Source organism: Puccinia triticina, chromosome 6A, assembly GCF_026914185.1.
Source record: "Puccinia triticina chromosome 6A, complete sequence".
NCBI lineage: Eukaryota > Fungi > Basidiomycota > Pucciniomycetes > Pucciniales > Pucciniaceae > Puccinia > Puccinia triticina.
The window spans coordinates 747069-772484 of record NC_070563.1 but is presented as its reverse complement, the minus strand read 5'-3'; the positions used below and the strand labels follow the sequence as shown (position 1 = coordinate 772484).

At 46.3% G+C, this 25416-nt stretch overlaps 8 protein-coding genes across 8 annotated transcripts; 4 read left to right on the top strand and 4 right to left on the bottom strand.

The window, feature by feature from the left end:
- On the top strand, nucleotides 1–1405 carry PtA15_6A83 (uncharacterized protein; the record flags this gene model as incomplete). Its single annotated transcript, XM_053170586.1, has 2 exons — nucleotides 1–94; nucleotides 216–1405. 2 exons carry the CDS (start codon nucleotides 1–3, stop codon nucleotides 1403–1405), a joined length of 1284 nt encoding a protein of 427 aa, XP_053021010.1.
- A 1010-nt stretch (nucleotides 1406–2415) lies between these two features.
- On the bottom strand, nucleotides 2416–5712 carry PtA15_6A82 (uncharacterized protein; the record flags this gene model as incomplete). The annotated part of the gene is made up of 15 exons (XM_053170575.1): nucleotides 2416–2463; nucleotides 2541–2571; nucleotides 2650–2795; nucleotides 2903–2999; nucleotides 3120–3163; nucleotides 3235–3354; nucleotides 3441–3472; nucleotides 3562–3620; nucleotides 3691–3996; nucleotides 4096–4193; nucleotides 4290–4376; nucleotides 4447–4762; nucleotides 4829–5057; nucleotides 5132–5152; nucleotides 5244–5712. 15 exons carry the CDS (start codon nucleotides 5710–5712, stop codon nucleotides 2416–2418), a joined length of 2103 nt encoding a protein of 700 aa, XP_053021009.1.
- Nucleotides 5713–6484: 772 nt separating this feature from the next.
- Nucleotides 6485–7856, bottom strand: PtA15_6A81 (uncharacterized protein; the record flags this gene model as incomplete). Its single annotated transcript, XM_053170564.1, has 3 exons — nucleotides 6485–7099; nucleotides 7163–7683; nucleotides 7760–7856. The coding sequence occupies 3 exons, from the start codon at nucleotides 7854–7856 to the stop codon at nucleotides 6485–6487; spliced, it is 1233 nt and encodes a 410-aa protein (XP_053021008.1).
- Nucleotides 7857–8458: 602 nt separating this feature from the next.
- PtA15_6A80 (uncharacterized protein) lies at nucleotides 8459–10452 on the bottom strand (the record flags this gene model as incomplete). The annotated part of the gene is made up of 8 exons (XM_053170553.1): nucleotides 8459–8593; nucleotides 8664–8742; nucleotides 8806–8905; nucleotides 9038–9233; nucleotides 9307–9709; nucleotides 9791–9859; nucleotides 9943–10093; nucleotides 10170–10452. 8 exons carry the CDS (start codon nucleotides 10450–10452, stop codon nucleotides 8459–8461), a joined length of 1416 nt encoding a protein of 471 aa, XP_053021007.1.
- Nucleotides 10453–11879: 1427 nt separating this feature from the next.
- PtA15_6A79 (uncharacterized protein) lies at nucleotides 11880–12975 on the bottom strand (the record flags this gene model as incomplete). The annotated part of the gene is made up of 4 exons (XM_053170541.1): nucleotides 11880–11992; nucleotides 12077–12316; nucleotides 12405–12552; nucleotides 12631–12975. 4 exons carry the CDS (start codon nucleotides 12973–12975, stop codon nucleotides 11880–11882), a joined length of 846 nt encoding a protein of 281 aa, XP_053021006.1.
- A 196-nt stretch (nucleotides 12976–13171) lies between these two features.
- Nucleotides 13172–14842, top strand: PtA15_6A78 (uncharacterized protein; the record flags this gene model as incomplete). Its single annotated transcript, XM_053170530.1, has 3 exons — nucleotides 13172–13177; nucleotides 13246–13360; nucleotides 13425–14842. 3 exons carry the CDS (start codon nucleotides 13172–13174, stop codon nucleotides 14840–14842), a joined length of 1539 nt encoding a protein of 512 aa, XP_053021005.1.
- A 900-nt stretch (nucleotides 14843–15742) lies between these two features.
- Nucleotides 15743–17169, top strand: PtA15_6A77 (uncharacterized protein; the record flags this gene model as incomplete). The annotated part of the gene is made up of 2 exons (XM_053170521.1): nucleotides 15743–15839; nucleotides 15953–17169. The coding sequence occupies 2 exons, from the start codon at nucleotides 15743–15745 to the stop codon at nucleotides 17167–17169; spliced, it is 1314 nt and encodes a 437-aa protein (XP_053021004.1).
- Nucleotides 17170–19286: 2117 nt separating this feature from the next.
- On the top strand, nucleotides 19287–21541 carry PtA15_6A76 (uncharacterized protein; the record flags this gene model as incomplete). The annotated part of the gene is made up of 2 exons (XM_053170510.1): nucleotides 19287–19305; nucleotides 21396–21541. 2 exons carry the CDS (start codon nucleotides 19287–19289, stop codon nucleotides 21539–21541), a joined length of 165 nt encoding a protein of 54 aa, XP_053021003.1.
- Nucleotides 21542–25416: the final 3875 nt, after the last annotated feature.

Below are 25416 nucleotides of genomic sequence, written 5' to 3'. Positions count from 1 at the left end.
ATGTCCGACCTTCCAGAAGACGTGATCGCCGGCTTGGTCGACTCGTTCAACGCGTGCCGAACTCAAGACCACGAAGAGGTCGAGCACCACAAGAGTATGTGTCCAAAAACATTACATGTTTTTGGTTTCCTCCTCATTTACATACATACCAAGCAGAATGATTACCCAAAGCTACGGAGGAGGAACAAAGACTGGTTTATTCTCTTTGAATCCAGATTTGGCTATACAGGCGGTTTCCGATCTTAACGACAAATTCATGGGCATTCATAACTTCCCCACCCAAGTCAACGCGCCACCCGTCATCTTTGGCTGGGTCCAAGTAAGGACGAAGCTCCGGGAGAAGCTGGTCTCCTTTCTTTTTCCCACCTTCAGCCAACAAGTGACTGCTCTCGCAGAAGCCGTTTTAGACCTATCGGACTCTTCAACCGAACCGATTTCGAAACTGAAACTAGTCGTCGAAGTTGTGTCGGTACTGGGTAGCACCATGGAGCAATTGACATCCTGCCTACCTTTCATTCACCCTGCAGGCTTACATCCGCGATACGTCAGCCATGACAAGGACTTCAAGAAATTGAAGGCTTTCATAACTCATGGGCTTGTAGGAAGGATATACGAGGCAACCGAGGACGCTTGTGGCTTGTTTCGATCCTCTCTCGCTGTTATCGAGCAATTGGGACACTCGCTTGAAGACCAAGCTCCTAGTAGAACAAAATTGCTCACGATGAAAGCTTCTTGCTTGGAATCGATTGATCAAGTTAAACAATTCGTCGACAAATCTGAAGTAGACATTATACGAGACCGATGGCAATCCAATATAGCTTCAATGTCCAAAACGCTCGACAGTTTTCTCGAACTCGCCTCAGCCCAGTCACCCCAAGATACGTGGTCTGAAAGTCGCACTGCGAATGAGGATGATGATGAGGATGATACATTATGTGAAGCTTCTCAAGTACATGGCCCATCCGAAAATGAGGTTGAAAAATCGACGATAGCAATAGTCAAACTCGGAAGATCGGGTTTCACAAAGCTATTAAGATTACTGTCGAATAAACATATCTTCACCATTGTGACCAACTTGCCTTCGAAGGAACTCCATGCATTCAGCATATCAGCCGACTTGGTCTCTAAGCGTATCGGTGAAATGGTGGAGATTCTATGCAAAGGTTACTTGACGGAGGAATCTCGGGCCAGGGGTATGACGGCTATGAGGCGATCAATTTCGGATCTTCTCAACGCCCCTAACGTTATGCTACCCATCATCAAAATTTTGGTTCCTTTGCGCGCCAAACCTGATCAGCCTTCGCCCATGATTCACCTTAAGCCTTGGTTTTATCAATGGAAGAAACACTTTTTCTTGGCGATTCAAAACTTTCTCGAAGCTGGTGGATTCGATGAAGATTTTTAGTACTTCTTTTTTTGCTTTTTTTCATTCATCTTGACTTGCTGCAACGTTGAATACTTGGCCAGCTCCCAGATTGTCTAACAGATACATGTATACACCCAAACAAAAAAAAACTCACACTACTCATCAAAATTTCAACTCCCTAGGCTTTCCCTTATTTATTTGCAATTAGTCATGATTTGGCTTGTAATAGTACGTATCGAACTCCTGACGTCTGATCGATAGCCAATGCCTGTATGCTTTTATTTCAAGAATGAGACAAATGATAGCTTCGAATCGTACTCATAGCATGCTGTCACTGAGTGCATCAGGAGCCAATCATGTAAACAATGTTAAACATGGCCATCCAAAGTGCTACTGCTTGAAAATCAGACATGAGATCCACAGTTTGGAAGCTGTTCGAGTGCAACTGAACATGATACCTCTGCAAATGATGGAAGTAGCCTCTCAAATGGTCTGAGTTTCTGAAGAAAGGAGTCCAAGAGAAGACCCCTCTGATCCCTCCAGGAGTCTTGACCAACATATAATCAGAGGACATGGAGTCCAGGATACAAGAACTGATAAAGAGTTTAATCCAAAATGAATAAAATGGAGGACTTCCCGTCGATCTGGAAAGTCAGATCTGAGCCACCAGATATCAAATTTCGCAGAGAAATCTGGGTCCCCGAAGATCCCCGAAGTGATCCAGAGTTCCAGATTCCAGATTTCCCTGCGAAATCTGAAATTCCAGATCTGTTCAAAAGTGACGGGAAGTCCTCCAATGGGCATTTAGAGTGGTCTGAATTTGCTGATGAGATCAACACACCCAATTGGTTGATCTCTCCTGTTGTTTTGCCAATGATAAAGACGAGATGAATTTCTAATATTGTCTAGACAAGAAAAGAAAAGGATGGATGGATGTTCGTAATACTGCATCTTCGTTAATGGTCATGAACTAGACAATTGAGTTTAGGGACTCTTTTTTGGATGTGCTTGAAAAAACGCATGTATAACAATCGATGTTGGTTGGGAGATTAACAGTCGGGGACTGTCACCGGTATCCTAGCTCCTTTTACTGACGTCTAAATGCGAAAAGGAAAACAAAAGTTCAATGATTAAAATGAAGACAACTTCGTCAATGAATGAGGAGACTACTTACAGCCAATCCGGCCCGACTAGTTTCCTTATACCTAAGCAGGGAAACAGGCGTCAATGACGCAGAGAAGAATGATGAAGATAGAACGGGGCGGAGGGAGGAGACACTCAACTTGCTTGACATATCCTTAGCGGTCTGTCTCATAGCGGCGATAGCCTCGTCCAACGAGACGCTATGGACGCCGTCTCCGGAGAGCGCGAGTTGGGCGGCAGTCACAGCCTTAACGGCGCCTAGGGCGTTCCTCTCGATGCACGGGATCTGAGATCGGTCGACCAACCATACAATCATCAGTCATTCACTCATGGGGATGAGGGATTGCACGGCATTGGTCACGCTAGATCGGAGCTGTTGGCCGATAGACTTACTTGCACTAGTCCATCGATCGGGTCACAGGTCAGACCTAAACAATGCTCGATCCCGATCTCGGCTGCCGCTTCAATGACCTCGGGGCTACCGCCCATACTATTATTATTTCCAGTGGGGTTCACACCGAGCCGACGACAAAATGGAGCACACGAAAGTGTTGTTAGCAAAGTGGCGCGAAGTGTGCGTCTGAGGTTTTGCGGGTGGGAAGTCTCGTACCATGCTGCAAAAGCACCGGATGCCATCGAACAGGCTACGCCGACCTATACGCAAGCCTTTCCAACATCACCATCTATGTCGGACGAGAAGGATGGGTTGAGCGAAGAAGACAGACCTCGGCCATGCATCCGCCTTCAGCAGCACTGATCGTCGCGCCCCGCTTATACAGCATCCCGATCGCCGCGGCTGTTAGCAGGAACGTCATCGTGTCGTTTTCTGGATCTTCAGATATGAACTATAGGTCCCTCCCAACCACACACGAAAAGTCAGATGTTCGATCTTCTGCGCCGTTGGGTGATAGATTTTTGTGAAATAACTGACCTCTAGGAAGTATTTCAAAACTGATGGGAGGACTGGTTGAGAAGGAAGGAAGGACATCCGTCAATCTCTTTTGGCCTCCATCTCAACTATGGAGCGGAGTGAAAGGAAAGAAGCCGCTGACCCCCTGCGGCTCCGTTTGTCGGAGCAGTCACGATCCGTCCACCGGCCGCATTGACTTCACTGAATCCGCCACCCAAAGAGTCTAATCAACATTTTTTTTTTTTGGTTAAGGGAAGGGAAATAGACGTACTTGACCGCAATAGCATAGCACGACAAGAAGTCCATCGACGGGAAGCTCATCCGACGGGGAAGGACCGGCTGGACGTGGTGGTCGAATTGGCCTCTGAGGAGGAGCGGGGCGCGACGATTGCCGCGGAATTGGATAGTCGTGTTGGACTCGGGGGAAAGCTGGCCGGGCCCGCTGGTCGCGATCTCGTTGCTCCCCGGCTCGCGCACGTCCTCCATAGCTGGTAACATGTGCGGCTTCGTGAACGAGAGGCGCGGCGGTGGAGTGGTCGATATGTCGGAGACCGACGGGAAAAAGCCCCGGTGAAGTCTGTGCGTCCGGGCATTTGGCCGGCATCAGTTAGCTTTTTTTTTTCAAGAGCTCTCTGGTCGCTTCAAAGTGACACCCCGGAAAGGAACGGAAAGTGACCTTCGGTAGAGGTTCCGGGCTCGTCTTTTGACCCTCAATCGCCCGGGCAAGACGTCTTCCTCGGAGCAGACGCCCTGCTTGATTGAATCATCCATGACCTGTAATATAAGTGGTGTCCAAGAGCACAGAAGAGTCTCTCAATATTCCTTGCTTCCAGCAGCAACAAAAAGAAAAGGTGGGAAAATTCGACGGACTTTGTAGATTTTGAGGATCCGTTCCCTGATCTCGTCATCGGAGAAGAACTCGCGTTCGTTGTTGTACACGATTTGGGCGATCGTTAGCTGGATGGTGGTTTTCAGAAGGACTAATCAATGAATGTGAGCAGACTACAAACAGGGGGGGAAGACATACGTTATGTTTGCGAGTGAGTTCCAAGAGACTGTCGCAGTTATGGAAGGGGAACAGGGGTCCTTCCTTCGGAGGGGGATCGATGGATGGGAGTACGGTGGTGGGCTGGCTGTTGAGCGGGAGCGAGTCGACGAGCGGCTGGAGCTGTTTGAAAGGGTCGAGCCGGCTGGTCGAGGCCTTGCGCTTGTCGATCTGCTTGTAGTACAGGTTTTCCCCCGAGAACTGGGTTTCGGTGTTCACTACGAATCCCCCGCCGATCGAGAAATAGGTGTTGTTGGCGATCAGATCGCCTTCGACATCGTACACTGAGAACAACATCCTAGAATGTGGGATATTTCAAAATTAGATATCATGAAATTCAAGAGAAAAAGAGAGGGAGGTGTACCCGTTAGGATGTTGGGGGAGGACGCAGTCCCATAGCCATACGAGATCTTTCTCGATATCGAACTGGACGGGATGGCCGATGCCGTCAGGGTCGAGGGCGAGCCCGAGGTTGATCGACTTGTTCTCGCACACCGAGCGGTAGCGGGTCGGGATCGAGGCCGTGTCGACGGTCTCGCAGCTGTGGCCCTCGAAGCCGGCGATCAACGCTTCTGGCGACATGTGCCCTTTGCCTGTTCAAATTTTCTCTTGATTTTTTTTTAGCTTTTCATCATTTTTTTTTACATTAAGGGGGGTTGTAACGTACCAGTGGCTGCCAAACTGCCGTCTGATGAGGAACGGTAAAAGACAGGTCCTAATGTCAGCGGTATCCCACAAGTGAGTGAGGAGAGAGGGAGGGCGCGACAGTGGGGACGAACAGAGTGCGACTTTGAGGGTTTTGACGCGATCCAGGACGCCGGCCTCCTTGAGGTCGTTAGTGAAGATTTTAGCGGCCCTCATTGGCCCGACGGTGTGTGAGGAGGAGGGCCCGATGCCGATGGAGAAGAGGTCGAAGGTGCTGACGACGGCATGTTTCTCGTCTGCTGGCTTGCTGGTCGAGGCGGGGAGGGCTTCCGAGTGGAGGTACTCCGGCAGCACGTCGTCCTCCTCCTTCGCCGGCTCGGTCGGACGGGGCTGGGAATGGAACAGAGAGAGGGCCGAGGAGGGCGGGTGGCTCGGGCTGTCCTTTGCGGGTGGTTGGGCTAGCTTGTTGGTCGTCCTTGGAGGGCAGGTGGAGAATGGGCTCGGTCGGGGCCGCTCGTTTGGCTTGATCCAATGGGGTGGTGGGTGGCTCAGCAGTCGACGGCAGCCTGCCCGGCTCTTCCTCGCAGCTAGCTGGCCCAGCATTTTTTCCAAGGTGGGAGAGGTCTGCCGGAGTGGATGGCCTTGATTTCTGGGTGGGGCGTCCGTCCCTGGAGGTCCGGCAAGCAGAAGTCCGATTAGATAGGAAGACGTTGTGAAACTCTGAGGGGGAGTACTCTGACCAGCTGGTTGATTTTCTTATCTCTTAAAGATAAGGAGGTGGTGCCATCGGGCTGAGCGGAGTGTGCTCCGGAGGCCGGTCTCCTGCTCTCCTGGTCTCCGCCGGCATGTCTGGGTGGCCTGTCGGGCTGTCAGCTGCTCAGCTGCAGCCATGGACAGCCTGGCAGCACTTTGCAGCTCAAAATCGAGCCTCATCATCACGCAGAAGAACAACACTCTGCGTAAACCCTGCTTGAACCTCAAACACCCACTTCAGTACATATTCCACTAGGACCAGTCCAACCAAGCCAACAGCTCGACCAATGTAGCGGAAGCAAACTGCTCATCAGTGCCCTCGCCCCATACCATCGAGAATCTGCCGCTGGCATGCAGGAGAGACTTTTGTGTGGCAAAGTCACTTGGAGCATGTACAACCTGCTGGTCAAGATTGTTTTTTTCAACCTTCAGTGCCTTGGTCTATACAAAACAGACATCCCCAGGGCTCTCGTAGATTGGAGCGAGCCGACACATTCATCGCTGGCGATGTTTAAGAGCCAATGGTATGGGGATTAAGTCCCAAGATTGGTATCTCCAATGATCGTACTATTACGAGAGATTTCCTATATTCCAGGTGATGGTAAAGGCACGAAAAGAAGGATCAAGAGGCATTTCGTTGGAATGAATTGACATTCTGGGTATAGTTTTGAGTAGCCGAGAGGAAGTGCTTGTTCCATTCAGCAAACCAAGTCTGAGAGGTTACTTTAGAAGACGCAGACGGGGTGTCTTCTGCGATCAAGGGGATAAGGTAGCGCTCCAAGGCCCGCTGGATCTGCTCGAAAGACTCGGAAAGATTCTGGCCGAATTCGATCAGAAAGTCCGTCGTGAAAGCTTGGTCGTGCTCATCAGCATCCCCCAAGGTGCACACGATCTCATCGATGTTCCGCGAGATCGAGCGCGTCGATGACAGTAACGACTCCAGCTGAGAAGAACTCATCTCCGTAACCATCCTGCAGGCTTCCTTCCTGACCGTTGTTTTGGAGAGTTTGTTGAGAAACAATCGGGCGAGTTTGATGATCTGTAGGGTCGATCGAGCGAGTTGAAGGACCTGTTCACTCGGAGGAGAGTCGGAATCCCGGAAGTAATCGTCGTCGTCGTCTTCACTTGAAGAGTCTGCCCCCGATTTATTGGCTTCTTCCGGGCCGGTTCGATTGATCAGCTCAGTCAATTCATCCAGGGCGTCGTCCACCAAGCCGACTTCGGATTCCCATTGTTCCTGGAGGAGGCTGAACTCGGATCGATCGAACCATTCGATCGTCCTATCGATCGAGCTCCACACCATCGATGTGACAGAAAGCACTTCGTCTCTGCAGCCAGCTTCCTGACCCGGCGCGTCTCCCAGGTTCTCTGTAAATCTCACACAGCTCTGAAAGAGTTCGGAGAGCACCCTGACCAGAGTTTCCACTGTGAGCCGAACTCGGCCACATCTGAACGCCTTCAGATGTTTCAAGTGGGCGTCATCGGACACGGCTGATGGCTTTAAAACGGGGGCGATGGTCGCGATAGAGGCTTTGACCTGGACCAAGGTCTGCTCCAATTCGCTGAGGATTTCGAGAACTTGCTTGAGTTTTCCGGCAGGGTCTTTGCGTAGGTCGCATGGATCTAGTGATAGTGAGAGCGCGGTGATCCGATGTCGTAAGGAAGGTAGCAGGCCCGATTTGAGCCGGTTCCAGAGCTCTGTTCGCAACTCGACTTGCTGGAATAACGTGGGCAGGTTTTCCTCATGAGTCGATGAACACGGCTGGAAACAGATCGAAGGACATTGGGCTATCAAACTCTTGAACGCCTGGACGACCAAACCTAAACCAGAAATGTAAGAGGAGTCGGCGATACGTTTTTCTATTTTATTTTTACTTTTTGTGATTTGAGCACTCACTCCTTTGGGTTGACAGGCTCCGGTCGTCTTCGGACGTTTGGAGTGACTTGAATGACTGGATTAAGCTCGCAACCGATATTTCTTGAGGCTCCACCATGATGTTGCGGCCACGAAAATTTCAGCTGGCACCTCAAGAAAACAAAACTGATTATGTAAGCTACATATCGGGTGTTGCGCACGGGGGGCTTGCTTGCGAGAAATCGGGTGCTTCCACTGAGCTCCTCTCCTCGTCTGGACTCTTTGGTGATGGATTTCCAGCAAATCAAGGCGCCGCGTCTGGGCCTCTCGGACCAGGAAACTCTATCACTGAATTTGATTGAGAGGTCAAGAACATGATGTAGAACCTGGCAATTATTTTTAAGATCAAGACTTGAACTGAGAACACGATCACACCCAAAGTTAAACTAACAATCACAAAACTGAGATTTAGGAGATACAAATATTATCAACACTAAAAACAAGAACAACGAAGACACTCAAACAGATCAGGAAGACATCCCAAGATGGAACATTATCAACAATCAATGAACGGAAAAAATGTGAAAACTGAAGATACGAATCAATGTTCTTGTGAGGGGGTTCAACTTCGTAGATATGCAATGTCTGACTATATTTCAGGTCACCCAGAATGGAATTAAAAACTTCAAATTTAACCTAGTAATCCTATTATTGTTACCATGATGCTGCTCTACATCTGTATTAGGTTTTGTTTTCGGGATCACGAAGGGGAATCGTTTCAGACCGTGTACTGCGCGAGTTCATGTCATCCTTTGAAATAAGGATAGTTTGTGATTCTGCACCATTCGTCTTGGATTGATCGATAAATAACCTCCACTACAGCAACGACAACAAGAGCGTCAATCACATCAGATTCAAACCCAAAGGAATTGAAAAGTAGACCCACAGACTGCCATACAATACAAATTGCAGAAAATGTGTTTCCAGCGGTTGATAGCCATGTCATATATCCTCGCCAGTAAGGGCTTTCCAAACTCCTTTGTTAGCCCGCTGATATTTAGACCAAGAGGGAATCTAGACATGCTTACTTCAGGAGAACATTGGTCGGTTTGATGGCCAAGATCAATAATAAGCCGATGGCAATCAACATTGATAAAAACATCAACAGTGATCTGATTGTCAAAGAGGCTGAGGATAAAGTATACAACATCAGCAAAGACGAAGGGCGTCAGTTCATACTATGTGCTCAGTGATTAAGATTCCCCCTGATCATCCGTCCAAAAATGATGAATTCAATCTTGGAGGCATTTTTTAACTCACAAAGCTGGCGATTTGATAAGGCGAAACTCGAGGGAATGTGATTCACGCTGCTCATCGTGGTCTGGCAGTGGCTGCTATTTTCATCGCATTGGTTCTCATCATCTGGCAAGTTGATGGCGACAGTGAGCACGATTTTTGGTTTTTTTGCCTCTCGTAGGTTAGTTCGCAGTAGTTTCCAAAACGAAAACACGAAAAGCTGGAGAGAATTTGGAGTTCGTAGGTTGCCTCATAAGTGGGATATGTTTGTGGTGAGAGACACGCTTACATACCAGGCAGCATACACACAGGAACGACGAGACCGTGCATGAGAAGATTTGGAAATAGCGAATGACAGTGTCCAGATGTTGATGAGCCCCTATTTCCAGCTCCTCTATTTGTGAGTTGTGCCAAGACATCCCATTTGCGAGCAGCATCGTCTTCTCTGAAGATAAAAACACCGACTTGTGATGCAATTGTTCCCATATCCCAGAGGCTTGGCTTAGATTTTCCAAAAGGTTGGTTATCTTATTGGCGAAACCACGATGAATAAGAAGCAGACGGATGATGGTACCCATGATTGTGGCGATAGTGAGGAGTGGGAAGCAGATAGACACCATGTTGATTAGTATGGGAGGTGAAATGCATCTGATTCTTCTTCTTGATGGATTTCCATGGACTTTACGACCATAGTAACTACAGGATACGAGGGCACAAAATAACTCAGACCGACTTCTACGTTAAACCCCGCCAGGTTATGATGCAAAACAGACTTACGCTGTCACAAAAAAACAGTGGGACAAACTGCAATACCCCACACATTCAAAAACATACATAACGCCCAGCCTGACATGTATCACAGGCAATGGAGACCGGCGTTAGAAATTGCGAAATAAGACAATTATTCAACCGCAGAAAAGAATACTGACAAAGCTAGCATTTGGTCGGATCTGTAGTAATCGAATGGCCCTGTGAGCTTGATCTGACACCATATGAATGCTTGAGAAATGACAGAATTGCACAGCTGGCAAATTGTTACCAAAACCCCGCTGTTGAAGAAGTATAAGGGAGCCCTATAAACTGCAGAGAAAAAGCACCCGAAGAGATTCAGTCCAGGTATTTAGAAACAGTCGCCCTGAAAAATAAGTCAACAAACTAAGTTCCCCGGACTTGTCCTTGACAAATAACTTCATCCACAGCCACTGAGACCGCTTCGACCGGGAAATGATGGGCAATATTAACATTAACAAGCATAATCCAGCAATCAAAACATGGAACACGAAAAACGCCAAAAGCGTAACCACGAAACCCCTGGTTAACGGCAAAGCCAAGTTCTTTGAAAGGGCGTCCTTCATGAAGGCGAAAGGATTAGAATGGGGGGGAAGGTTGCTGAGAATCTCGTCATTAATGAGACTGGGACTCGTGCCGGGGTTATACATGCTGGCAATCCGGATCCTTGAGGTATTTGGGAGGCTGATCAGTGGGTTTATGTCGAGGAGGGTGGCTCGTGTGTCGTTGTTTGTGAGGGTTTCTTCAGTGGGAGGCGATGGATGTCGAGTCTCCTCACTACCAATGCCATCTCACTTTTAGAAACTGCCTGGAAAGTTGGAAACATAATTCACGCGGCCTCCTCGGAGGAGCTCGGAGGTGACTGGTGTTGAGTCTTGTTGAGTTCGCCAACTGCGCCACTCGAACTTCCCTCAGGTTGAAGTAAATACATAACAAAAACTGATCAGACGTGGGATGCGACTCTTCGGAAAACGCTTTTTGTTCACATGTGTCCTCACATTTCATATAATATAACGTTAATAATTCACATTTCCGCACAGGATTGCAATCGAAGGACCCGAAACCTGTTGCACATGAATGACTCGACGGACGGTGCGACGCAAGCGAGGGAAGTCTGCGAAAAAGCGCGTATACCCAGTCGACCGGTAATGCTTGGAAGTTTGAAGGGTGCCACACTACGAGCTGATGCTCAGGAGCGTCCGGCGGGACGAGCGGTCTCCTAAGGATGTGCGACACCACACTGTCACAGTGTCACGGACGATGAGCTTGTACAACTGGAGTTGACGGTATTTTTTTTATGTAAGTATCTTGTGAGTTTCTGATCTTTCTTCAGTGAGAATCAAAGAATTGGGAGGTCGTGTCAAACGAGCAACATTTGGCCACTCTTTTAACTTGAAGCGATTGGGTTAACTTGGGGCCACTTGAGGCATTCATGTTATGCTTGAACAGCTTGGATGATGAGATTTCTAGATTGAACAGGAGCTCAGATTTTTATCCCCGTGCATGACCATGGATCGTCGCCCGAAAAACACGTCGGGGAGCTTCTGATTTATGCCCTGACATTCGCCACCCAAGTTTATTACCCACGAACCGGGAGCTGGGACAACTTCGCCAGCGTCGGTGCAAATGTGACAAGGGGTTTGGGCTTAATTTGTCACCATCCACAATCACCAACTCGCGGGTTGCCAGGAAGTTTGGAGTGTACTCCTGAAGTCTATTCGCCTCCAGAAAGTGCTTTTCCCATCAAATACAAATGATGGTAGGTAGCATGAGCAAGGTGTTTCCAGCTTGATTTTGAAAGCAGCGTAAGTCGGTGACATCCATTGCATCTCTTCCTTACACTGCACTTGCAACCAATTTGAGAAAGGGTTAGTCTTATACCTTCAAAACTCATTTTGGGCCAATGACTCAGCAAGAAGACAGTGAAGAAAGTGGTATGAGCCGTGATACCTAAACCCCGATCAATATTAACCCCTTCTAAGATGAAGCACTTCGCCAGAAAAGAAAATGACGACGTGATGATTTACAGTATGCTTTTACGGGCTCGCGGACATTTTTGATGAGTAAAAAACGTAGTCTATGACAACATTGTGATCCACGCGAGGGCAGCATAAAATAGGCCGAGAGGATAGACTGCCAGGAATGCTCTACCGTCTTCTAATCTGGTACCACCGAAGAAATTCATGGCAGCTGTCGGGGAGAAAGGGAAGGTTAAACATGCGATTTAAGCAGAAAGATGGGGAGATCGGTAGAACCACAGGACAATGAGCTCACCCCAGACACTCCAAGCCCATCCACACACGCTCAATACCACCCGGATCGGTAACCAACGGATGAATAGGGCGATCAGGGCAGCAACAAATAATGGGAAGAGACAGTAGCCCAAGACACACAAGGACTGAAATAAAGAAACTCTACCGCCCAATAAGCGTGCGTTTAGTGTTACAATAACAGATCCTACCCAGACGATGACGAAGACTCCAGTAAAAACTGAGAGAGATTGCTGGGGTGGAGCTGTGATTCACCAATAGACAAAGACACGCAAAAGTTAGGATACGAAACATTGGTGGTGGAGGTCAGAGGCGAAATTGAGGGTCTTGACCATTTAGTGAGAGGACTACAGCAAGTCCTAAACAAGCTACCAGTGGCCCCCATAGATCCCAGTCTCGAAGTAAGGCTTTTGAACTGGATGAGCCAGCAGGATAGAGAATCAAGACCATCTTTGAGCCAATTGCTGTGAGATCTCTCATCTGCGTGGTGGTAGGAAAATCACACGAATTAGCAATTCAAACACTATTACTGATATATAAAAAAACAGGATGACTGACGATAGTTTCACTGATCGGCTCATCGAGCGTGTTGATACCTGAGCCATATCTGGACTCGGTCATAATCCCACCGAAGTTTTTCCGGGTCGATTGGCGGTTGTTTGTGGTCGCAGCAGATGAAGCACTGCCGATCTGGCCGGACACCGCCGGCTTGGGTGGGCCGGCCGGGGGGTAAGCTTTGCTCTTCCCCTTCTGGGTCGAGTTTGATGCCGAGTTTAAGGGCTGACTGGACTGGTCGATTTCCGATTTCGGGATCGCGACCAGATCGTCGTCTGAGTCTGTGTCCGGCTCCACCGTCAGCACGGCCTGTGTGGGTGATGGGATGTCATATCCTTGAGCAGCCATTTAACGACTCGAAGGCTTGCTCGAATTGTCGGTCGAACAGTCCTGTCAGCTGGGTTTTCTGCCTTCCGTCGTTTGAAGTTATTTATGTGTGAGCTTTGTGGTGATGACAAGGGCGTGTCTCGGGTCCTGTGGTGGTTGCTGTTGTGGAGTGCCAGCTGTGAGTTGTGACGTCGTTTCTTCGCGGGTTGCCGCTGCAATGTATGTAGGCCCCCTTTACCCTTACTATGTACACCCCCTCCCTCGCCGTCTTTTTTCAGGCGGGCTTTGAAGTGGGCCGGCCCCGTCGAGGGGTGTCTCGGCCAGCCCATCCGGTCGACTCTTCACCCACTCCACAAATATTTAGGAATGCTCCTTGAAATCGGCCCAGGAGCAGCCCAGACAATCGGTAAGCAGCCCAGCAAATATGCACCATCCCGAAGAATAAAACAAACTGAAGCCGCAATTCACAGGTGTCGTCGTCGATGCACTCAACAGCTTGACAGGCAATCTCACCCGAACGGACGCCAACAAGGCCGCCGAGTACAGCCAGGGAGGAATATCGCCCGAGGAATCCGCCAGGCGGAAGACGGCGCTCGTCGAGAAATCCACGAGCCTCCTCCCCTGTCTGCGCCAACAGCTGGCCGACCTGCTGGCCTCACTAGACATCGCCGATCTCGAAAGAGTCCCTAACCCAAGATCCCTGCCGGCTACCCTAGATATCATCAAGAAGATCGGAATCACCCTCGACCAACTCATCTGTGCAACTCGCTCCGTCTCTCTCTCCCCTCCCCCCGCACCATCCCGCTTCGAAGACCACGACTGCGGGATCCTCAAAGTTTATCGATACGATCATTTCCAACAGGACATTACCCAGCTCATCGAAACACGTCTCTGCCCATTGTTCAACCAATCCGTACTGCTTCTTGAGGCCGGGAAATCCGCAAGCAATCCCGACTTATCTGGCGATCGCCCGCCACTAGAGGAACGAGAGGCGACCGAACATCGAAAACAGATCATCTCCCTCACCGCCCTCTCCCACAAGTCCATCGACAATCTCATCAAATGGCTCGAACTCGAAGATGACTTGGGCGCCCTTCAATTCTTTCTTCAACCGGAAATCGACCTGCTCAGCTCCAATCAGGCTGAGTTAATCCAACGGATCGGTCTCCCATTACCCCCGCTACCCAAAAAAAAAGACGGCCTAGATGATTCAGATAGTTCTGAATCTGATGATTATCCATCTCAATCAAAAAACCCCAACCAGGAAGAGGGAAGTATGTCCAAAGGGGATGTTGATAATAGCCACAAGGAAGATGAAGGTGAAGATGAAGATGAGGATGAAGATGGGAGTGAGTTTGACAGTAATTATTCTGGAAGTAGCGCATCGAGTGGCCAGTCGGAGGAGATACCCGTGAGACAGGCGACGGTCAAGCTAGCTAAGAAGTCCATGCGAATGATCAAACTGATACTGAGCTTCTTCAGCGAGCTGTGGAAGGCACGCTCGAGCGAGGCCCCGTTCAAGCTGGATGAGCGGATCAGTTCGGAAGAGCTCGTCAGGCTAGTCAGCAGATTCGAACACCTGATCCAGCCCCTCAACGAGTTCGTCAAGCTGCTGCTATCCATCTACGATCAGGACGACTTCGACGAGGAGGAGCTCGCCCGGCTGGGGAGCAAGAGCAGCTCGCTCTCCGACGCCTTCGACACCTGCTTGCTCCACCTCGCCTTCCACCTCGTCCCCCTAGACCATCAAGAAGACCTCATCGACGTGGATCCGCTCGCTCCTAATCCGTTCAACACCTGGTTCTTCCAACTCAGGCAAAACCTCGGGGGTGCGGCTTCAAGAATCACTTGGGGGCTACACTCCTTCCGTGAAACTGTCTTCGACTAATCCATATATACCCCACAAACCCGTATGAGCTTTCTGCACACTCCTTCATAATCCCAGGCAACAGGATGTCTATCCATTCAATCATAGGGAATCATTCTCACCTTCTATGCAGCTTTTCACTTTTCTCCATATCTTCCCCCAACAAATCTTTGTCTCTTACATCATGCCCCGAGTTCCACCCATGAAAAAATAAGTAATCTCGAGAAGAGTTGTGTATCGCTTGAAGATCGCATTCACTGTGAGGTGTTGTGAGCAAAAGTCAGAGACTCCTTCTGGGCACAGAGTGGCTGTGTCGTTGTCGTGCTTGGAGGGCATGTGGCCAATGTAGACTCGAGACATAAATATTTATGTATGCATCGATTCAAAAGTTATTGGATGTATGCATGTTGAGCGGCTGGGGGCTCGGACTGCGCTCGCCACTTCCTTAATTGCTTCAACCGTCACTCAAAAACCACCCAACAAAGAAAATACTCGAAGCCAATCATTCTTCGTTGACCAATCGACCAAACCAAACACTCAACCGCAACAGTCGTCGGCTTCGGGCCTTTAGGAGGAGCCAGATTCAGCTTCTGGAGGCTTCTGGCCGGTAGGTGGTTGATTCGCATCACATATCGACAACGTTTTCAATTCAGAGTTATTGACATTCGTGTTTTCATTTTCAACTCCATTATTTAGGCTGATTCGTCGTCGTTGTTGTCTGTGTGTGAAGGTTTTATTTCACGTGTCTTCGAGGTATTTACTTATACATTATTATTGGTATCAAGTAGACATTCTGACTGTATTTCTTGATTGGATGTATTAATTTTGTTGACTACTTGGCATATTACTGTTTCAATCAAGTAATTGACTCCCCATCATCTTCACATGGACGGCCTTGGCGTCCCCGCGGAGAGCGATACCATGGCAGACGAAGCCATGGAAAGTGAAGTCGAGGATGAGGACAAAAGCGAGTCCGGCTCGCAATCGAGGGAAAGTGAGACGTTAAGTGGCCCAATTGGTACGACTTCTTATGATTTTGACGATGTGAACAGGATGCACAAGCAAAAAAAAAAAAAAAAAAAAAACGGAGCTACATATCGCTAATTCCCGGAAGCTTTTGATCATCCATAGGTGCCGTGATTAAGGTCTTGGACAAGTTGAATGGCAAATATGCATTCTCCTTGAATCAGGTATTCTGCCGCTCTGAAACGGATTTGACAATCGATCGACTCAATGAGAAAGCAGAGCTCGTCAATGACCTCCAAACAAGTCTTTTACCTTCGATAAGAACTCAGCTCGTCGCTCTTTTACAGTCTCTAGATCTCTCCGAATACCCGATACATCCATGTCCAAACCCAGAGTCAACGGCCGCAATCTTATCAAAACTCGATGGTATCCTCCATGAGACTAGATCCGCCGTCGAGGAGATCGCCCTCGAATCTCCTCTGCCGTCCGATGAGCATGACCACCACCTGAAAGATTTAAAAATATTCAGGTTAAATCACCTCCTTTGGAAAACTAAAGCCATCATACAAAACCATCTATGTGAAATATTAGGCATTTGTGGTCTATACATCGTAATGTGGGGACATGAAGACATGGATCGTGAAGACTCGAAACATCAAGCAAGACTATCAAACTGGAGAAAAGACATCGTGGAGATGTCTGTCACTTGCAAGGATCTAATAGATGACCTAATTGGATGGATCAGCCTATCCGACTTCGCCATGCTTCAAAAAGAGTGGCGAGTGTCATCAAAGAAGGTGGATAGGATGCTGGTCGCCTTAGTCGAGATTAGCAATGAGACGTATTCGAGACCGGGTACAGAAGGTACTCAGACTGGCGGCGAAGATGATCGAGCGGTGAACGAGGCTCACAGGGCACGTGCCATTGAACTGGCTCGATCGGCCACCCCGATTATAAAACTAGCTCGAATATTTTATGACAAACTATCTAAACCGACGGGCAAGAAACCGTTCATGTTGAATGCCGGGATCTGTTCGAAGGGAATCGATGCTCTGCGTGATAAGATGCGTTCATTTGACACGCAGATCGATCATATTCTGGGCCTTCTATGTGTAATCTATCAACCCGATGGAGACATTGAACCAAGGATCAAGTCCCTTAAAAGCGTGACCTTTCAGACTTGGGCCTGCCTCGAAAAAGCTTTGCTTAGATTGGCTTTTCACCTCAAACCGGCTAACTCGGACGGTCGTAATTATGATGCTCAAAATAACTTCAAGACTTGGTTTCTTGCTCTCGAATATCAGTTCCGCTTGGCGTGTTATAATCTCAATCAGACTATCACCTCTCGTTTGGGAGATTCAGATGGGGACGAGAGTGATTAGGGCTAGTATGGTCATTGGCATCAATTAGCTTATCAAGTCTGATCCATCCATCTGCATTTCTGCTCATCCACAAGGCATCCACGACCACATTCTCACCCTCCGTTCTCGTGATTCCTATCATCATTTTTGGATACTTCAAATCTCTTGAATAGAAAGGACAATATGTTTTGAAGCCCTTTATTGACATCATAATAAGTAAACAAGAGAGACTGTCATCTTCTCATTTCTACATCTTCAAAGTTGGCTTGCATAATTTTATGCATGCATAAATCATAAAATCATAAAAATGTTTTGGTGATGTAATTTTGTATTACATAATCAGACAGTCATATCCCCTGCAAAAAAGATTTTATGATTTTATGATTTATGCATGCATAAAATTATGCAAACCAACTTTGAACACCATAAATGTTGTAGTGTGGCATTTGCTATGTAAGCCTTTTGTCAATAGGGGGTTTCAAACATGGTGCAGGTCCTGTTTCAGGAACCCCCAATTCACAAAATCAGGGCACCCACCCAATTTTACCCAAAAAACATACAGAAACAATTTGAAAATTCATTTTGTAGGAAGTTTGTTTTCCTGAATTGGGGTTCCTGAACTGGGACCTGCACCATGTTTGAAACCCCCTATTGTGGATAATGTATCAGGTCAGCTATATTGCACTTGATTCCAATGGAACCGGTGTAAGACTCAAAAGTGGTTGTGAAACCCTTTTGCTGAATGGAGAAGGGGATGATGGAGGTACAAACTCTGCCCTTCTATACTATCAGATAACAAGACCCACCAAGCTAGGTTTGGCAAGTTTTAATCAAGTGATAGGTCTGGTCTAGTTCCAGATGAAGTTGTTCAATGACAGGTATGTGAGAGTTGAGAGGGTTGGTGATGATGGAAAGGGTGCAAGTTGACTTGATGTTTCCGGTGGGGGTTGAACACAGGTCCTCGAGCGGGTGATATAAAGAGTTGAGAAGAATGTCTAGACTGAGAAGGGTATATGTCTCAGTTGGGAGTTGAACCAAGAACTGGGTAACTCGTGACAGGTGCGTGATATGCAACCAGTGATATGAGAGTATGAGAATATGAGAGTGAGCTCAGTGGTTATTGCAGATGAGAGGGTTAATATGGTATGTTATGAAAAAGTGTAAGGGTGATGATATTGGCTAATGGGTGATATCTGTATAACTGGTGGGTACTGAACTGAGGGGAAAACAACTGGGGGAGAGAGCTCCTTATATAGACAAATGTGAGGGATTTTAGCTACAAGGGGGACCCTGGATGAGGGATTTTAGCTGGTGGTCTGCATACAAGTGGTGTCAGAAGATACTAAATACAGGCAAAAAGTGGGGTGAGAAATGAAAGATGAGGTCATACTATGCAAGGAGTGCATAAACAAGGCGGGGACATGTCAAATACAGAGGTACTTCATGCAAGGGGTGCATGAGTGGTGTCAGACTAATGCAAGGAGTGCAGAAATGGGGTCAGAAGACTGCATGCAGCTGCAAGGGGTGCATAAATGAAGCGGGGACATGTCAAATACAGAAGAAATGGGGTTGGTCCCCTGCATATGCAGTGGAGATAAGAGGGATAGCAAAGAGTATGTGTTTGGCTGGGGCTGAGTATGCATATACCTGGGAAAGGTGACTTGAGGGGTGTGACAGGTTAATGACTGAGGCTGGCCGTGTCCATGAGGGTCCAAGAGGGTGTAACTTCCAATCCTGCGGGGTTCCAGTGACGCTTCCAGTGGTGACTAGGGGTAAAATTGGCCGTAGAATCCATTTATGAGGTCTATTTGGTGGTATCATGAGGCCTAGGGTGAGTAAATATATGTATGAGAAAAAACTTTTGATTTTTCACTTTTCCGTCTACCACACCGGTGCAGGTTGAACTTGGACCAGATTGCATGAAGAAGCACTTGAATTGCTTGCGGCCAAATGCAAGCTCCGCTGATTAGACGTCCTTCTCAGCAGGTTGGGCTGCATTCCTATCGTCCATCCCCCTTCATATTCTTACATTCAACACCACAGGAACTTGCCAAACTAATAATTTCCCACAAGGATTAAAAACAGTTCTTCACAAAAAATAACAAAAGGAATACATCAACATCTTAGAATTTCATACCATGTCAAGGGAAACAGCTGGTAAGTCAGTATCTTTTCTTGAGTGCTCAGGAAATGAGTACAAACTGAACTTGACAATGTGCTGACTTGCTTGATGTATGTAGGTCTACTTGCCACTGCGTTTCAAGGCCGGACAGAAGAACCTTGGAGGACAGTTGGGGCCAATATCATGGTGCCATCAGCCAAGAATTTTCTAGCAGCCAAAGAAACTGGAGCCAGAAAGGTGCACCTGTTGGTGTTCCAAACCCGCTTGTTAGCCTCATTGGGCCAGCAGCTGCGCAATCTGATGGGGATACAGCAATGTCAGAAAAGCTTGCAGCCAGCTTTTGGACCACTGATTTCAGCCTGAAAGCCTGTATGGCTCCTGTACATCAGGAATGCCATCAGAATGAAAAAAGAGGGAGTTGAAAAATTGACTCCCAGGAATTAATAGATTGACTCCCAAACGTTGTTTACGTCACGCGGACCGTCTTGGGACGTCTTGGGACATCTCCCCCGGGTCCGCGCGACCTCGCGCGGCCCCAAAAGCATTTTGGGAGTCGATTTATTAATTCCCCTCTCAAGGATGGGAGTCAATACATTAATTCAACAAAAAATGACGGAATATACAAAAAAAATTATACCTTGTCACTGTTGTACCCAAAAGCCCTAAATGTTTTACAGCAATATGAATACACTCTTTAGAGAATATTTGAGCTTCACGGCATTAGTACTCCTCAGGGAGACCCTGTGTAGCCGGGGGCAGATTTGGCGGATTTCCTACTAAGGCAAACCCCCAAAACCTTATCTACGGTACTCCAAACAGCCCCAAAGTTTCTTAGCTATAAGATTACACTCTTTAAAACATATGTTAAGCCTCACGGCATTAGTACTCCTCAGGGAGACCCTGTGTAGCCGGGGGGCGGATTTGGCAGATTTCCTACTAAGGCAAACCCCCGAAACCTTATCTACGGTGCTCCAAACGGCCCCAAATTTTTTCTGCTACAAGAATAAACTCTCTAGAAAAAATTATAAGCTCCAAGGAGGTATTAAACATCAGGCACACCTTCTATTGACCGTGGTGTAGCGTAGCGCAGCGCAAATGTACTATTTTTTTGTGTAGCATTAGGGCAATCACAGGTATCTGCGCTAACACTACACTATAAGCTAAATTAGATTTTAACCCTGTGCGCGTAGCTTTAGCGCAGATGCGTGCAATTGCGCTCATGCTACGCTAAAAAATAGCGCATTTGCGCTGCGCTACGCTACACCACGGTCAATAGAAGGTGTGCCTGATGTATAATACCTCCTTGGAGCTTATAATGCTTTATAGAGAGTGTATTCTTATAGCAGAAAAAATTTGGGGCCGTTTGGAGCACCGTAGATAAGGTTTTGGGGGTTTGCCTTAGTAGGAAATCTGCCAAATCCGCCCCCCAGCTACACAGGGTCTCCCTGAGGAGTACTAATGCCGTGAAGATCAAAATATTCTCTAAAGAGTGTATTCTTGTAGCCAAAAAAATTTGGGGCTGTTTGGAGCACTGTAGATAAGGTTTCGGGGGTTTGCCTTAGTAGGAAATCTGCCAAATCCGCCCCCCAGCTACACAGGGTCTCCTTGAGGAGTACTAATGCCTTGAGGCTTAAAATATGTTTTAAAGAGTGTAATCTTATAGCTAAGAAACTTTGGGGCTGTTTGCAGTACCGTAGATTGAAGCTCAAAATATTCTCTAAAGAGTGTATTTTTATAGCTAAAATAATTTGGGGCCGTTTGGAGCACTGTAGATAAGGTTTTGGGGGTTTGCCTTGGTAGGAAATCTGCCAAATACGCCCCCCGGCTACACAGGGTCTCCCTGAGGAGTACTAATGCCGTGAAGCTCACAATATTCTCCAAAGCGTGTATCTATATTGCTGTAAAAAGTTTAGGGCTTTTGGGTACAACAGTGACAAGATATAATTTTTTTTGTATATTCCGTCATTTTTTGTTAAATTAATGTATTGACTCCCATCCTCAAGTGGGGAATTAATAAATCGACTCCCAAAATGCTTTTTAGCAATACAGTGTATTGGACTCAAAAAAATACCAATACATGTACTGTACTGTTTCACCATTGCCTCCCTCAAGCCAAAGGTCACAGACACCTTGGAACTTGGCCACACCTTAAACCAACTCAACATTGCCGCCAACTCCCTCACCCCTCTCCCCCCAGAAGGAATTCTATTGCCTAGCAATGTACACCATAATTATGGGGACCTTCAGATGGCGCTATTGGGCAAAATCTAGGGCTTGATCATCAGAAAAGTCAGCTTGTTTTGCCATTACAGTCAAGACTTGGAAAGTCTTCAAATATCTTCTGCGTTCTCCAGTTCCTGAAAATGATGATGATGGTAATGATAGCTCATTCACCCATATTAAAAAGGTTGAACCTAGTGATCAGTGTGCTGTTTCATTCCAAGTCTGGGAATTGTGCACTGTGTCAGAGGCTAATCTATCAATAAAGTGTTTGAGCAGATCCCATATCTTTCATCTTTTTTCCAAATTTCTTCTTGATAGGTTCAAGATGAGACCCAAGCCTAAATCTCATCCCAGAACCACTATTTTCCTCCAGCGGATCATCTAGGTAGCAAACTTCAGCATAAACCAGCTTCATATTCTGAACCTTTTGACCCCTGCTCCTACTCAAGCCACTGCCCATCTTCATGTCAGGGCTACAAGGGACCAATCATTTTTGATCAAGAGTATTAATCAAAATGCTTATGTTGGAGGTAGAAATTAACAGTTGGCCAGCTACAGCCCATGCAACCTTTCTACCTCAATCAAAATTCTTGATGGCCCAGAGTCAATACTGTTGAGGAATGTATGTACTTGGTGCCAGTTGTTATGAACTGTAACACGGGCTCTGCAGCGCAGGCTCTCATATGTTGGTACATGTAAATGTCACAGACCACACTCTGAAGGTTTGAGAGGCTGAAGATCCGGATTATAGACTCTCTCTTCATCCTGCAATCTATCATCTTAGGATCCAGAACCCCAGACTTTATCTTTCTCTGCACAGACTAGAACATAACAAGCATCAACCCTAGAGTATTGATTGGGTTTTGATTCAATCTTTTTTGTAAGAGCTGCAAGTTATGTTTCAGCTTTTTGAAATTACAGATGATGTATGATGAAATACCAGACAATTTGGGTTCTCATCTGGCAAGTTCTGTAAATACAAAGCATTCATCTCCAGCGGTACTTGTCTCAATGAATATGCAAGTTTAAAATTTGTGTCAGGCCTTGCTCCAGCAAGGGTTTTAACTTTTATGCTTTGATCCCCCCCTTCCTTTCAAGGATCAACATTCAATCACATCAGCTGCAGTTTTTGAACAATTTTTTCCATGTCTCCTTTATCTCAATTGCAAATAATAGTTTTAGTGGCTCTATGTTTCTTGAAAGCAGCTCATAGTTTGCCTCCACTTGAAGCTATTCCTTCTGCAAATTCAATCCAAGAAGGTGGTTTCATGTAGCTGTCCTGCAAGAAACCAAAGATTGATCTTAAAGTGACTAAAGCTTTTTCAAAAACACATTCAACTTATAGGATTGGAAACAGATTCTTTGTGTGGAAATGTCATTGTAAAATCTGTGACAAATCCATCTTGTGTCCTTGCTAAGATGGATGCTGAATTTCTGGAGGAAATTCAAGGTAAATATGAGCCAAACTTCAATGAAGGAATCATAGGATCATCAGAAACACAGAATATTCCCACCCATGCACAATATAAGAAAATAATAGCCAACAACTTCATGGCATTCTTTAAAAAAGGCTTGAATAAAAAAGAATATTTTGAAGCAATTGAAGGTATTTGTTTTCCTTGATCTACTTCATATGTTCTAGGAAGAATTTGTTTGAAATAGTTGATAGTTACTGTTATTTGGAAATTACAGCCTGGAAGTCTGCTGAAGTTACTTTTAAGAGGTATGAAGAAGAACCACACCCAGATGAAATCAAAAAGTCATGTAAGCCAGAAGTGCAAAAATTGATCTTGTCTGTCTTGTTCACATTATGTTTGATTTTCAACAAATCACAAACCAAAATGTATACATAATGGAAAGCCAAAGTATTAGCTCTAGTAAAGGAACTCAAAGACCTGAGGATCAATCTTGCTCATCATGGAGGAAGGTTTTTCAACAGTGGAATAGCACAAAATAATCCTGAAGCACTAGATAAATTTGGAAAAGATTTTCAAAAATTGATGAAAGCTCATGATCTTCTATTAACTCATGTGGGAAATAAAGTCAAAGAGCTAGGTGGAGATGAATCATTCATTAATTATAAGTTTCAAAAACTGGATATTCCTGAACTCATTTATTACTAGAGGCCAAGGTGGCTTCGCCGCTGCAAATCCTAGGATCAGTTGCTACACTCAATTGTAAAACTGACACAACACAACAAGATATTGGACCAATTATTGGTATTGTATTGATTTGCCAATACACAAGAACTTGACATGGGTGTACTTGATCCAATAAAAAAGACAATACACCTGGATTTTATTTCCTAGTCAAACACACAAATATCTGGAATCTTTTATTGTATCACCACTGGGTCTCTACACCACAATATGCTACAGGCAACAATGGGAAGTTACATACGTTACGATATCCAGAGGGATTTTTGTAACATAACTTCCCACCGTTACCAGATAATGCGTTACCGTTATCTAGCAACATTGCTCCTTGGGCAGGTGGGTAACGTAACAGAGGGTGTTTTCACCCTCAATACCCGGAAAAATAACGGAGATAACACGTTAACCGCGTTATCAGAGGTAAAAATGCCATAAAAGGGGGAAAACCCCCCTTTTTTGCGCAGGTTATCCTCCTATAATTGCAAGGGATAACGTAACAAGGCTAGGAAGAGAGGGAAGAAAATTAAAGAAAACGTAATGGAAGCTTTGCCGCCGTCATGGTAACAATAACGGCAAGGATTCCGTTACGTTTTTGTTACGCTACCGTTACGGGTAGCGTAACCTCCCATTGTTGACTACAGGGGCATGTAGTGATAGCATAGCCACCTGTGAGTCTGTAGTGTTAGAGCTTCTAAGCTGCTTTGTGGTACTCTCAAGCACCTTTAGTGATGAAAAACCACTGAATAACTCTACAGCACAGCTTAGTGGGAGCTATTGTTATTTTGTGGCCTGTTCATGTAGTGCTAGCACAGATCAAGCAGAAATTTGCTACACTACAAAGTCAGATCAGAATTTTGCTACTTTAGGACACACTAATGCCATTGGTGTAGATGTCCCACTCTTTTTTTTATTAGGACAGTTCAAATCTAGTGATTATGAATGCTGCTGGTTTTTGTATGTACTGGAGTGCTGTCTGTTGTTTTTGGAAAATCAATAATTTTCCAGCTAAATTAGCTTGGTCAGCGACAGAGCTTCAGGTGCTGAGGTCATAAAGTGAATAAGTAGGTTGTTGGCTGCCACGTTCACAGCACACATTTTGCAGCATTATTTTTTGTCTTACATCTGGAAAATTTTCAAACTCACACATGCACAACTGAACCATGCAGAAAATCGTGAGTCCAAAGATTTATAACAAGCACACAAAACATCCAATAAGTGGAAATAGATAAACCATTACTTTTTAGGAACTTAAAATATCATCATGTGTTTGCAAGAGTCATGCTTGAAACCACATGATCTCACTTCAAGACTTTGGGCCAATAACCATGTACCATGGAGTTTAGGTCTTAAAGCAGGAAAAGAGTTTGGGTACCTGTGCAACAGGGCACCATTTGAAGTTTGGATGACAGCCTGCAGGGGAAATAACAACAGCAGGTCCACACAGCATGCAAACACTACAGTAATTGATGTTGACTGCACCATGCAGCTTCTTGATGACCATAGTGACTTTCATCAACTACAAGTAATCACACTTGACACCCAACCACTCCCCCAATGAACAGACATCACATCAAGGGGGAGCAGTACTTGCCTCTTGATGGCCAAAACAAGCCTGCCATCAAGATGGACCAGCTCTTGTGTTGGCTGGAAAGTTGTAACAGCCACTAACCACGTTATAAATGGCCACTCTGTTGCGGGCATTGAGAGGAGCATGCTAGTTTCTTCTGGACATGGAGAGAAGTACAAACTCACCTCAATGGCCAATTTTTT